Source organism: Dermacentor silvarum, chromosome 4 (genome assembly GCF_013339745.2).
Source record: "Dermacentor silvarum isolate Dsil-2018 chromosome 4, BIME_Dsil_1.4, whole genome shotgun sequence".
In the NCBI taxonomy this organism is placed as follows: Eukaryota; Metazoa; Arthropoda; class Arachnida; order Ixodida; family Ixodidae; genus Dermacentor; species Dermacentor silvarum.
Window position 1 is genome coordinate 38,853,671 of NC_051157.2, and position 14,905 is coordinate 38,868,575.

The following is a 14,905-nucleotide window of genomic DNA, read 5'->3' on the forward strand; positions in this document are numbered from 1 at the left end:
CCATCCCAATCTCACCCCCTCATTGTTCAAGGTCAGTGCACGGAAACCTTGCACTACTGGAGAGTGGAATAACATGAATTGCTCGGCGTCTGAGGGAATGTGCAGTGGACATACTCATTTACTGAAAAAAAAAAAGGACCTTTGTTCTACAGCTATGGCTGAACTATCGCCGAGCAGTACTTGAGCAAAAAAGTTAAAGACTTTAAGATTTGAGCCTTGGAACCAATAAAAAAAAAGGGATGTCCATCTTCCCTATCTGCATCTAAAACCATAGGTAAGGGTAAGTCACTCAGCCCCAACGGCTCGGCTAACTTTCCCAACAATTGGGAAATAGGGTAGGAAACAAACTGCTTGATTTCTAACAAATAGCAGTTAACTCAGCTTTTGTTGTAGTTACGTCGTCGACGCGTGTCAGCTGCCGTTCGTTAGGGCATCTTCATGACAGACTAGATCGAAATACCATGTTCAAATAATGGTTTAGGGTCTCTTTGGGGGAGCGGGTAAGGGGAAAGGAAATAGCTAAGTACGACTCACTAAGGAAGGTTCACGTGCGTAGCTCCGTGAACTGACACGAGGTCCCAACTTATGCTACTGTAAAATCCAGTGTTGCCAGAGAAGGCATTCCTTCGGCTGCTCGCGTACTCTGCGCTTAAGTGTGTCGTACGCAGCCAATTTCAAAGGCATGTTTGTTCGTATAAGCCGGAGCGCGCCTCCCATTCTCGAACCGTAATGTTGTCGCAGGCGCTAAAAAAAAAGGGTCCACCGTCCGGAGCTCTGTGCGATCTGTCAAGGTGGGACAGTGCACTTTGCGTGCATGACCGGGAGCTGTAGCGGTCCTTAAGGCTCCACGTCTGCCAGAGTGGCGTCGCAGTTCCAGAGGCAATTCATCAGAGAGGATGTCCAAGCGGCTGGAGCACCCCTGCCCATGGTGGAGAAATATTGAACATCACTGCAGCCTCAAACGGTTAATCACTAAAAGTAAAACTCATTGAACATCTATAATGAAAGAAATAAAAGCAGAAACAGCAAAATTGAATAAGAACTGCCCTATACTTAACCGACCGCACACAGACTGCAAGCCAACGAAAGCAAGGACCGACCCGTCCTGGCGCTTTGAGCGCTAAGACCGCTTCATTGCCACGACCTGTTATGGTGACTGAGAACATGACAGCAGGTAGCACAAAACACTACTTGCATTCATATACAACACAGACCTTACAGTATGCGTATACCAGGTGTTCCTTTTTATGCGGAACACGTTCTTTTAAGAGAAACTGTATTTTCTTTAGTAACAACTTCTTTAGCGCACGAAGAAGAACACAAGACTGAAAGGGACGACGCGGACACAGCGCTAAGAAGTTGTTATTACGTATTACCAACATGCTCAAGCATAAGCTCTTTCAATGTCTTTTCTTGTCCGCTTGGCGGACATTAACAACAAGAAGAATTTTGACAATAATTGCGTTAATGAGCGAAAATGTGCTTGTTGCCTTTTTAATTACTTTAATACGTTAATACTTTAAGGCACGAGCTGTAATTGCGAAATTGCAGCCGAGGAGGGGACAATTCATGTCGCCTTAGCAGAAATCCCAAGACAAGCACCACTTTAGAGATATGCCACCTTAAAATGTGCGACAAAATATACTGGCGTTGCAGTTACACTTTCCAAATAAGCGTGCCTCTAACAGTTCGGGACGATCTTAACTGGAATGCCGAGGTACTTTTGAGCAGATTTTTAGGACGAATATTTCGATCGAAAGTGTTGCGAGATTTAGGATTTCTGCTAAGGAGGGCTTCACTTAACAACTCGTCGGCTTCAATTTCGTAATCGCATATACTCCAAAATAAGCAATTCAATAATTTAATTAGGACATTTTCGGTATTTACCAAAATTATCTAAATTTTTGTTGCCGCTAATGTCCGCCTAGCCCTGCAACTTTAGTGAAGAAACGGCATGGGCTAGATATGACAGTTTCTGCTAAATAAAGTGTTCTGCATCAAAAATATATATATTGGTATAATACATATATAAACAACATTCCTTAACATTTTCTACCTTGGTGTCGTATATAAAAAAGACACGAAAATGGTTCTAAATCGCAACATAAACAATTTAGGTGTGACTGCCCATAAGGTCATAATCATCATAAATAGTCAAGGAACTGAAACACGATCTTGGGCTATATACAGGACACCTAGATCGGCATAGCTAGAAATCACTTTTTACGTATATATCAACTGGTGCGAGGTCCACGGCTATAACTGGTTTCTCTTAGCACGGCGTGCTAGGGCGAACGTAGGGTTTTCTTTATTTTTTTTTCTCTGTGCGCGCCGAACTTGTCAGCGTCACTCCCAGTCGACTTGCTTGTTTAATTTTTTTTTCTTGTCCCTAACCGGATATACGTTATACCATGGCTGGACATACAATTCATCCTTCAAATCAATAAAAATCATTTGAAAGTTTTCGCTCGTATCTTTGTGTTCACGGGTTATTGTCTCCTAGTTTGGGCGCAAAACCTGGCGTCATAGAATTCAGACACCAACTACGTCTAAGCCAGCATTCTAAGCAGTTTCTTCGTTCTTTCTCCTCCAATGCCAGAGAAATGAAACCAAACCGGTGACAGAAATGGCAAGTGCATATTTTTGACAATTTTTCGCATTATAAAAGCCCCCGTCTGGATTGTAATTTTATCGGTTACTTCTAAGATGCTCGAGGCTTCGAACTCATCAGGAAAGTTTCTCTTCCGGTGTACGCATCGCCCGCAGCACGCCACAGTCTGTGTGTTCTGAACATAATTCTCCATGTTTATAGGTAATTCGATTCCAACATTCAGCCACGTGGCAATTGAGGCGAATAATATATATATATATATATATATATATATATATATATATATATATATATATATGACATCAGGACTTGGTCGTCAGCTCTCGGCTTGCGTTACATGTAGAATCAGAACGTTCTTGCCGCGACAGCCGCTGTTTAAGTGGTACTGTTGCAGAGGGCAGAAATACGCCTGCATTGTTATACTCAGTGGTAAAGTTGCGTAAGGTGAAAGCGTCTAAAGGATCCAAGCATGTGTTTACCTGTCGGTGGTAGCTGGAGGACAACGAAGATGAAATGGAGGACCGAGAGCCGTATGTAAATGACATCAACAACAAAGCTTTTATCCCTGGACAAAGGCCACAAAAGAAAAAGTGCTTATAGGTGCCGGGAATGCAGACAGGTAAGTCCAAAGACTGCGAACGGTTAATTACGGATGATGAGTTCCACAGTGCATTTACGCAGCTTCTTCACAAAAAAGGCCTGCACGCATTTATGTAATCATAATATGCCATATGGCAAAGCGTGTGGTCAAAGATACAAATCACACACACACACACACACACACCACACACACACCACACACACACACACACACACACACACACACACACCACACACACACACACACACACACACACACACACACACACACACACACACACACACACACACACACACACACACACACACACACACACACCACACACACACACACACACACACACACACACCACACACACACACACACACACACACACACACACACGCACGCACGCACGCACACACACACACACACACACACACACCACACACACACACACACACACACACACACACACACACACACACACACACACACACACACACACACACACACACACGCACACGCACCGCACGCACGCACGCACACATCTCCTACGCCCACCAGCTATAGAGAGCTCTTTGGCCAGTAGATAGCAGACATATGACCGCTTATGAACAACACCTTCTAAATAACACAAGGCCTGAGCCATGAACCGGTGAATGAGGGGTCTACAACTCCCACTATTGCCGTCATTAAATTGATTCTCTCAGATGGTGCGGGAGCCTCACAAGGCTTACAGTCGGCAGTTCGCATATGATAAGTGAGATGAATCTGATGGTGTACGGGGTGGCGCAAGGGCCAGGTCTGGCCAAATAGCACCATGACGATTCGAATCTGAAACGAGGTTTCTGCTTACCCGGAAAGCTCTCTCAGCCATGAATGCGGCTGGCTTCTCCGCATATAAACCATTTATGTAAGAAAGCCCGCTTTAACGGTCCTGGCTTCATATATATTTATCGTATGCAGGATGTCTCAACTAACGCGAGCTAAGCTATTTTGAAGAGGGGGTTATGAAATACGAGGTTGGGACGAACGTTGTTTTGTTAGCAATTGCCTTAAGCGGAAACTGAAGATTTGTTTTCTTTAATCAGTGATATTAATAAATACTTGTATAGTTGCGTAAGCACTTAAAGTCAAATTTTGCGCATCGCATTAGAAAACATCCTTATCAACAGTGTCGCTACACTCTTCCTTGTTACCTTTTCCTGGTTATAAAGTTGTGGCGCAAAACTCGACAGCAGCGCTCTCGAAAAGGAATTTAAGCAACTCTACTCAGTGGCTGACTTAGTGACCACAAGAAATTGATAAGACAGTGTTGTACATTGGCTGCGGTTATAATTGTAGCAGCCGCGTCACTAGAGAGAGAGAAAGAGAGAGAGAAAGGAAAGTCAGGGAGGTTAACCGGAGGCGAGTTTCCGGTTTGCTACCCTGCACTGGGTTGGGGGACACAGGGGTTGGAAAAAGGGCAAAGAGAAAGAGCAGTGCACACCGCCTTAGGGCAGCGATAAGTGGTACAACTGAAGCACACACACACAGAAAAAATAAAGAGAGAAAAAAAGGCAGCCCAAACTTTAGTAGAGCGCTACGCATTGCGAAACATTCTGTTTGGCAGTAAAAGGCCACTCACGAACCGTCCGTGGTAGTTTTCTGAAGTGAAACATACACCGCAGGTTGTGAAGATGAAATGTTTATATGGCATTGCATTGTGCGAGGTGATTAGGTGATTATGTACAATTTTACATTGTTAGGGTATGTACAATTCACACACACACACGCACGCGCGCACACACACACACACACACACACACACACACACCACACACACACACACACACACACACACACACACACAACACACAACACACACACATACATCACACACACAGTTGCAAAGTAGCCCTCAATAGCGCTATCAGAAGCACAACTTCGCGGTTATCGATTTCCCAACATACCTTTTTCAAGGGAACCTTTCAAGGTCGGTGGGCCGACCTTTTCCCTTGAAAAAGGTCGGCACCGTAAGAAGGCGAAGTTGTGCTTCTGATTTTCCACAGTTGACACGCAATGTCCAACTTGCTCACTGATTCTGGTTTCGACTGTGTCTTCACGTAACATCACTGGTTAGGGCGGAGTAAGCACAATGTGCGCTATTGCTGCAGGTCGATGCGCAATTGTGGAAGAAGCCAGGTGCGCTATGCCTAGCATTCAAGAGCGGATGTGTCAAGTGACAAGTGATTGCACATTGTTTTATATCGGGGCTCTTTATGGCCATTTTACGCTATGATTGCCAATGTCCCGAGAGAACTCTAGAGTACACCCAGTTAATATTTGGTGAAAATAAGGGGCACGCCATAAGTTATGTGTGTCCAAAGTTCAAAGTGTTTGGGTTAATTGTGGCCTTTGCAACAAATTACGTATTCAAGCGCTCCGGAGCGTTATAAGAGAGTTTTATGAGTAGCACAAGATTTAGCCCGCTGCCCTGGCATCCACCGAGATCAAAATGCTATACAAATGCCACCGAAATCAAAATTAAACAGAAAATTGGCTATACTGTGGCATATTAGTATGCAAAGTTAAATGCGTGTATATTAAATACAATATTTGCAAACAAAGTCTTAAACAAACTTGTTCTAAAGTGCCATACGGCCGTTATCGATCATGTTTTCTGACGTCGCGACAGAACTCTATGTTACACAAAATTTATATTTAGAAGCGAGGGCGGGGGGGGGGGGGGGGGGAATCTCAAGTGTAATGTGCAAATGTTGCTGGCTTAATTAGGAGCGGTGCGAATAATTACTGAACTTTTGTTGTTTCGGCATATTTATGCGGCATAGGAGGTTTATATTACATTTCCCCAGTGTCCTCGGTGAACTAAACGAGGCACCTCTTGTATGTTTATATTTGTTTAAACACATGGGCAGGCTGTGTGTAGCGTGCGGGAAATCTAAGTTCCAAGTGCGTGGTCTAATTACGAATTTTGCAGCAAATTACGTATGCAACCAATCCGGAGCGTTAAAAGTGTGTTTTGCGAAGAACGCAGAATATATCCCGCTTTCCTGGGAGAACAATGAACGCCGCCGAAATCAAATTTAGATAAAATTGGGGAAACGTTATGGTCAATGCTCTCGCGAAGTAAAGTATGAATGGATGAATTACAGCCTTCGTAAAAAAAATGATTAACAAAAGCTCGTAAGTATTTCATGCGGGCAATGTCTTAAAGTATGCGTTTTAATTATAGGCAACTGAAACCCTTATTGCAACTGCTCGAAAGAAAGAGCTTCGCTGGCAATTTGATTATGATTATGCAATTGTTGTTGTGATTGGGCAGTTTCAAAACTCTCCGCCCCCGCCGAACCTCTCCCGCAGCACGCGGACGACTTCCGATCAGAGGCTTGGTTCTGTAAACCTTAGTTCTATAAACGTTGTTACAGGTGGTTACAGATGATACATGTTATACAGATAAGCCCACTTCTCCCATCGACTCTCAGACTTTCAGCTGGACGTTTATATCGCGTTTAACAATCGTTCATCTCGTATCCTTTTGATTGTTATGACAATTATGTGGCCACTGGAGGTACGTTCGTGCCGTCGCCGTGCTATCAAGCTATCGACAGCGCATGCTCGGTCCGGGCGTGGTGGTTTAAAGGGTCCACAGAGACGCGAGAGACGCGCAGTTCGTTTGCCTGCAAAAAAAAACAAAAAAAAAAAAAAAAAACGAGGAAACCAAGTGGACACACTCTCGCTCTCGGCTCAATCACCTCTGCAGCGGAGCCAGGGCAGTTCTGCCTTCCGCTGCAGGCATGAGTTTCGCGCTCACAAACAATGTCGTTTTAGAGCGCAGCTCTTTGGCGCCCGTTCATGCGTCGAGCTCGACGTCGGCGTTGTCCACCGTAACCGAGCGACCGAACACAGCTAAGGATGAAAGCGAACGCGCAGCGCAGCGGGAGATGAAAGACGGCGACAGCGGCGGTAGCCAAGACAGCGCGAGGAGGAGAGCGGAGGAGGAGGGTGCACAACGCCACCTAGACTGGCTCAAAGAATGTCCTTTAGGTGGCGTTTGGGTGCAGCGGAACCTAAAGCTCCTCAATAAGAGGGGCTTTATTGAAGGGCTTTAGCGGAACCATGACGCGGAAAGCGGAGGAGGAGTGTATGGCCAGGGTCCTTCAATACTTGTATGGCGAAAGCGTGAGAAGAAAAGCGTAATGCCGCGCAAGACGGGCTTTGTGGCAATGGTGTCTACGGGTTGGCGCAGGAGTAGCGCGCGTCGTCTGTATGGAAACAAAGGGCTGCCTGATCGGAGGTCTGTCTGCGGCGGCTGCTGCGAATCACGTCCGCGCGTCACCCACGCGCCGACTCTCTCGCGATCTCCCGATTTGCGAGGCAGTCGAGCCACACTTCGCTCCGTTCGTAACGTGCCGCATGAGGAAGATTGTCCGCGCAAGCCAATATATCGCGAAATGAAAACACGTATAGAGCTGCGCCCAAATTTCGCATTAGGGAGTATCGTAATCATCGGTGAATGTTTTGTGTTTTCTTTCATTTTAGTAGCTCCTTGTCGCACCTGTATTTATTCATTTGATCGAGTTCTTGGCAGTTCTCTTGTATATCCTTAATCTATACGTGGTGGGCTTTGTCGTGTGCCTCGTGGAAGGTTCGTCACTCGCCTTTACTGAAACTTTTGTGTGTTTTCTTTGTAACGTTATGCGTCACGAAGCCGCGTTTCCATGGAACCACCTCCCGTCCCATGCCTCTGGTCCACAGTTGATCAGGCGTGCACTCAACGGCAGTCAGCAGTCGGAACTCCCAGATAGCGAGGAGGGCTGTTTGTCATCCATCATGTTGTTATATCTTTCATCCCCATTCAGGAGAGTGCAGTAAACTAACAACCATCTTTTGACGCAGATATACAGTTTAAAGGAGTCATCATCATCATCAGCCTATTTTTATGTCCGCTGCAGGACGAAGGCCTATCCCTGTGATCTCCAATTACCCCTGTCTTGCGCTAGCTGATTCCAACTTGCGCCTGCAAATTTTCTAACTTCATCACCCCACCTAGTTTTCTATCGTCCTCGACTGCGCTTCCTTTCTCTTGGTACCCATTCTGTAACTCTGATGGTCCACTGGTTATCCATCCTACGCATTACATGGCCTTCCCAGCTCCACTTTCTTTCTCTTAATGTCCATTAGAATATCGGCTATCCCAGTTTATTCTCTGATCCACGCCGTTCTCTTCCTATCTATTAACGTTACACCTAACCTTTTTCGTTCCTGCTCTTTGTGCGTTCCTTAACTTGCTCTCGAGCTTCTTTGTTAACCTCCAAGTTCCGGCCCCATATGTTATCACCGTTAGAATGCAATTATTGCACAATCTTTTCAACGACAGTAGTTATGAGGCAGAAGATGGCAGGAGATGCCCGCCAGTCTTGCTGACGCGCATATCATTAGCCAAGATGGCTGGCCAATTGCAGACAGCGCTTACGATCAAAAAGCTTTGTGAATAGAAATCGCAAAGGTTCTTGTTTGTAAGTGCTTTTTGTGAAGGGCCTTCGCTAATCGTATGTCCAGCATCAGGATTGACTGGAATTTTCTCTTACGAACAATTCTGGCGTAAGATGTTTTTTTGTTTGTAAGTGCTTTTTGTGAAGGGCCTTCGCTAATCGTATGTCCAGCATCAGGATTGACTGGAATTTTCTCTTACGAACAATTCTGGCGTAAGATGTTTTTTTTTTCTTTTTTTTTTAATACGGCCTGGTTTCGGTACTCAGGAGCTGCATACGTGTCATGGCATCATGATACACAGGCTCGTTCCGTTCTCGCAATCGCTGCGGCTGCTGCAATCTAGCACAGTCTGAAAAAAAAAATGCAAGCAGCACTCTTGTTCATTTTCTTATGAGCGACGCTATCATTATACTTAGCCTCAATGCTACACGAAATTAGCAAATTTCTCCCTGCGTTAGGATGGGGAGTTAAATTCTTTACTGTACGTTCCAGAGTGGCCCGCCTCTTCCGTCTTTCTGCACGCGCCTCTTTCTTTCGCGCTTCTTTCTGCGGGAAGGAATTTACGTTTACCAAGTTATTTAGCATTGCAATACCATTTAGCTTGAGAAAATTAAATACCGGCGAACGGAGGCCTCACCTGAGATTATATTTTAACTTTTCTCTGCCAGCGCCGAGAGGGAAGCGATGATTTGCGCAAGTACTAAGTGCGAACAACGGGTGACTATTTCGTGTGATTTGGTGGCGCCTCCAGGATACCATAGGGGCAAAGGGGCACCAAAGCTACGGCCTCGGCGTTCCCATCCCAAGGACCGTCCAGCTTTGATTCCTCCGCTTCCCCTTGGGTGCCCTGGAGATACTGCGCCGCTCGCTCTATTGCTCGTATAATCTCAGGTGCTCTACCCAGGCCTCCGTTTGTCGATATTATTTTTATTTTCGCATAACAAGCGGCCTCATAGGACCAAATCACAAAGTAAACGTAAACGTAGATTCCTTGTCGCAGGAAGAAGCGCGAGAGAACGAAGAGGTGCGCGAGAAGGGAAAAGGAAGAGGTGGTACCTTCTGGAACGTACTGTAAAGAACCGTACCCGTTAAGCCGTCACGATAACATCAATGACGCGCGAGAAGCATGTCGTACAGTTTTTAAAACTTCGAAGACAAGTGTCAGTACTTCTTTCAAAGTAACTCAATCTTTCTCCGCGATGCAGCCTTCGCGTACTAGCACACTGCAACAAACTGTTTCAAGCAAACAAGGTGAACGTCGGTGTATTCAAGGCAATCAAGGCAAACAAAAATAGAAACTTGCCCCATTGCTTTCTATTTAATTTTAAAGCAGCCAATTTTAAACAGGTTGATCTGTCCCTGTGAACGTGAGTAGGTCGCTTCGAGGAGAAGCCCACTTCAGTCATTTCCGTTCGCTTTGATATTTATTTGTTGATTTAGTTCGTACATTTGCGATGCTTGAGGTCGTTACAGTAACGTGCTTGCTCACAAACACGCTGTACTGCTGGGCGCTCTAGCCTAGGTGTGTATACAGACACGGCCGGACTCGACTCCACCCTCCGCGCGGAGGAGAGTCGAGTCCGGCCGTGATACAGAGAAGCTAATTGAATACAGTCCACGGCGGTACCACCGTAGCGGTACAGATGTCTGGCCAGCCGGGATTCAAGTTCGACCCTCTCCCTCTCGATTCTACCACGGCGCTCAACTGAAGGCGCCATCAAGGTAGGCGGTAACAGGAAACGGTAATTAAGGTCATGCTTGCGGCATGTGCGGAAAGATAATGGTGCAGTATGCTGACACACATGCGCGCGCGTGTAAGCCTGCACACACAGGCGCTTGCATCAAACTGAAAGCGAAAATACAGCCTCCGAGACTACCAACTGATCTCGCAACGACAATATCTAAGGCTGCGCAAGACAAACAATGTTTTTCAATAAAAAATATTTTGTTTAACATATTGTGCATTGTATAAATATTTTCTCAATTATTTTTAAATATTTTCTTCTACTATTAAAAATAAGTTTGTTTTAAGAACATTCATTGCATGGCGCTGTGGGGCAAGCCGGTGACGTTGGTGATCACCCGATCGGTGGCGTGTTTTCCGATTGGCCAAGATCTCGTGGTCTCATGTCGGGTGCGTAAGCGGCTCACGGGAAACGCTGACATGAATCTTTAAAAATTTCCCGTTAAATAAGTATTGTTTTGAAGAGATCCTTCCATAGTGCGGGATCCACAAGAAAACGATGCCATGGACCCCACGTCCACTTCAGATATCGATGGTGCGTACCATTGACACTCTGAGAATCTCCGTGTGACATGGCCTGTTGCAGAGCGCGAGCTCAAAGTGGAGGACAGGTTTCAGAAGGCTGTTTTTTGGTCACTGTCCACCCCATATTCTTGCTTCTTATTCTTTAGCTAGATGCTGTGCCAACCACTGTTTCAGTGATTCGCATTGTTCGATCGATGCTCGTCGTCTTGCGTCATTGTTTTTCTGCCTAGCTTTCCTTTAGTTTACATCCCATTAAGTTGAGATTCATTTCTTGCAATGCAATAAAAGTTATTTACGAAGCTGTGATGGTCAAGCTTGTAAAAACCTGCATGATCCATGAGAAAGTCGTGCCGATTGAATGCCGGAAAGTGGCGATTTATGTGTAGCTGTTACGTGCCTAATGTGACGTGAGAAATTAAGGAAACGTAGTATTGTCCTGTGTGCGTCTTTATTATAAAACAAATGAAATAAGTTTTTCAGAACACGTTCTTTTTGTTCTTGAACTTGTGAATTTGAGGTGACATTGCGTAAGACACCAATACACTTTGTGCGTGCCATAATTCGAGTTTGGCTTTTATCTGGGCGAACGAGTGGCGTTTCAAATGACTGGGCACGCTACAGATTGTATTCTCGATAGGTCACATTGGGAGGCATCACTCACTCCGCAGCTGTCGGCTGGTTACATAAGAAACACATATCAGTATATAGTGCTACCTGGCACAAAATCCTTCATTATATTTATGTTGTTTAGGTCTCAACTGCGTTCATTGAAGGGGCAGCAGGAAGTTTGCGGCCTCAGTGAATGTCTGTCCATAAAGTAAGGCACCGTGCTCATTGCAAGGTCGCGCTTAACGAAATTTTCGCCATAAGTGACCAGTCGAGAATGCAGACTCGGCTGAGCTTTGTTTGAATGGCCCCAATGTTGCAGGGAATTTGATGCTTGCCATGATTTCTTGGCTATTCCTTTTTAAGTAATATTTATGCATTTCTAGACTAGCTTGAACGCTGCTTTGTTATTTTTTTTTCACTATGCCTTCTGTGTTTTCATTTAGATATGTTCAACCTGATGCCCGAGTCCCTTATTGGGTCTTCGGAGCTTTTCGACAATGAACTCTTGGGCCTGCCCGTGATGCCGGAGGACCCAGCACTTATGGGCATCAAAGAGGAGGACTTGGACCTTGAGTTCTTTGAAGGGGAATCATCTTTGGTCGATGGACTGGTGACAAACCCAAGTTCGTACCTGGCAGCAGGTGATCCAGTGGTGCCCGCCACCATTCTCCAAGTGACAGCACCTGTCCAGGAGCCACCCAAGCGTACACTGGTTGTACAACCTCAGAAGGTGTGCCTGTTTGGAAGCTGCCAGATGTGTTCAATAAGGGAGCACAGTGTAAATGGCTCTTTCAGCTAATCCACTTTTTTCTTGTTTGTGCTCAAATTTCACAGTGTTTTGCAGTGTTTTGTATGATAGCATGTTTGGATGCTGTACTCGCTTTTGTCAGAAGTTTGCATCGTATGCAGTGATGCTTGATAAACAAATGTTAAATTTCATGAGCAGTGGAGCAGTGGCACTGCCTGTTACAGCACGGGTGAAATTGTTCTGGGCACTATTCATGGCAAAAGATTTGTTGACAGATGGCAGCACTCTTCCTTGCAATGAAAAAGTTACATTTTTGGTCTAGTGTTGTTGCGGACACATGCTTCTTATTCTGCATAAAACATTTAAGTAGTACTTTTTTCCAAATATGTTATTAAACAAAATGCTCCATGAAATGTTGCATCTGTGATAAGCTGCAAATGAGTGAGTTGTTTAGACAGAAAAGTGACCTTTTCTGTGCTCCCTTATAGACACAACACATTGTATGCAATTCACTTTTAGTGCTTTCACTGGTTATCGAACATCACTGTAATGCAGTCCACTCTGACCAAAACTCTGCCCAAACACTGTACATTGCTGATTGCCAAGCAAGTGCAGATTGTCTACCATGAGGAAAAACCTGGAATTTTCAGGGAGTTTATTATATTTCTTGAAAATTCATGGGGAAAACAGGAAATTTCACCATAGTTACTTTGATCAGAGAAATTAGTATCTTCAGGGGTCATGGCACATCTAGTGGTATGCCAGAAGGAAGAGATATTTTCAACAGAACCTACACAATCTGTAATAATGGTGTCTTTTGCTGGTTTTGTGGGTGTGGGCCTGGCTGGTAGGTTGGAATATGAAACAGGTCAGTCAGTCAGATCTCATAGTGCGTCCTACCTTATTTACAGCCTACTAATAGCAGCCATGGAAAATTAAGGGCTTGCATAGTGATTTGGCAAGCTAGAAACTCCCATTTTTTCCACCGTCTGAAACTTCAGTATCATAGACTGCCAGGGGATTTTCCTAACACTAGTAGGGGACTGTGAGCATTGCACAAACTTCTGCCTACCAACTTGCTGAGTTTTCCATCTTAATGTACCTATTTAAGAAAAACCTGAAAAAATTGTGGAGCTTATGACTGCCAACCAAGTAGATGCCCTGAGGTACTACTAAATGGAAGAGGTGAACAACCACGAATTGTCTTATGAAGCTAGTCAGCGTTTTCTATGAAAGCCGTCAAAAGCAAGAAAATTTCACAGAATTTAATACAGTATAGAACACCGTGTTTTAAGCCAAAATTCATTAGAAAGTGTACTCATTGTAAATGCCAATATAATATATGTGGGGACCATTACATATACAGCCTGCAGTAAGTGGTTTTGACGTGTTTTTTAAGAATGCATTCATAAAGTAGGAGGCCAGTTGCTACGAAAGTTTGTGGTAGGCTGTATGGTTCATTATGAATTGACAAGTGAACTTTGTGACACGGACATAGTCATGCATACGTGCTTATGCTTTCTTGTGCTTGTGCACACATGCTTGAGGCAGACAGATACTACAAAAGGCTGGTGTTCTTTTGTTGTAATACAGTTGGCTGGTACAGTCGGCACTTGTCCCATGACTTTTATTTGCTTCTTTGTCCTCGTTTAGCCACACTTTTTCCTTGTTATTTGGAGGAATTTGCAATTGTAGTGACAGTTTTTTTTTAGTTTCCCCTGCAAGACCCGGGTATGTTTGCAAAGTATGCTGGTGGGACCTGGCAAGGGGGGAGCTGCTCTGCTCCATGGTGTACAATGCTTTGAGAGTTCTCTTCGGAAGAAATTTGGTGCTCCAGATTGGGCATTCACTGTTTCCCTGCCCAGGTGTGCATCCCAGCTGCGACAGCAGCAAACAATGCTGCACCTGCTGCTGCTGCTCCAACAGCCAGCGCCCCCAGACAACAGCCGCAAAAGGTTACGGTGGTGCGACCATTCTCACACCAGGCTGTAGCTCCACGGGTGGCCACGCTGCAGCCAACGCCCATGCCTTCAGTCGCTGAGCTGCTGGCTGCACTCAAGGAACAGCAGACGCAGCAGCAGCAGCGCATCAGCCGCCTCTCCCAGCTGCCCACACAGAAGGTGACTGGTCTGATCCGCTATGCACCCACATCACAGATGTAGAAGCATTTGATAGCACAGCAAAATAGTTGTTTTAGCTTAATTTGAAGGTCATAGTTGTCACATTTATTTTAGGAGGTTGATGGCTGAGTGATGAACACAGGTAATACTATGGTGAAGTGAGGTGTAAGTTTGCTTGTGTTGCTTGACGTGATTTAAATATTTCAGCACATGAATGGGCGAGCATGGAATGGAAAGTGCAGGTTGCATGAAGTGGGCTGACTTTTGACTAAACTTTGTTTATAATCTGAGACAGAGGTAGTAAGCACACACACATAAATTAAACAGTGTGCAACTAAATTAAGTGAAATGCCAAGGCATCTAGAACTTAAAACTGAGCCTTAAACATTATCACATTTAGCAACGTGGTGTCACGTTATTGCGCTGTAGACACCAGGTTATTACGTGGTAACATGGTTGGTATCTGTCC

At 45.0% G+C, this 14,905-nt stretch overlaps 1 protein-coding gene across 1 annotated transcript in view; it reads left to right on the top strand.

The window, feature by feature from the left end:
- Nucleotides 1-10,780: 10,780 nt before the first annotated feature.
- The window catches only part of LOC119449827 (sterol regulatory element-binding protein 1-like), a 29,675-nt gene continuing 25,550 nt past the window's right edge, over nt 10,781-14,905 (top strand). The window contains exons 1-3 of the mRNA XM_037713097.2: nt 10,781-10,969; nt 12,012-12,298; nt 14,182-14,436. Coding sequence (XP_037569025.2) covers nt 10,939-10,969; nt 12,012-12,298; nt 14,182-14,436 — 573 coding nt within the window. The 5' untranslated portion in view covers nt 10,781-10,938. The remainder of the gene's footprint in view (nt 10,970-12,011; nt 12,299-14,181; nt 14,437-14,905) is intronic.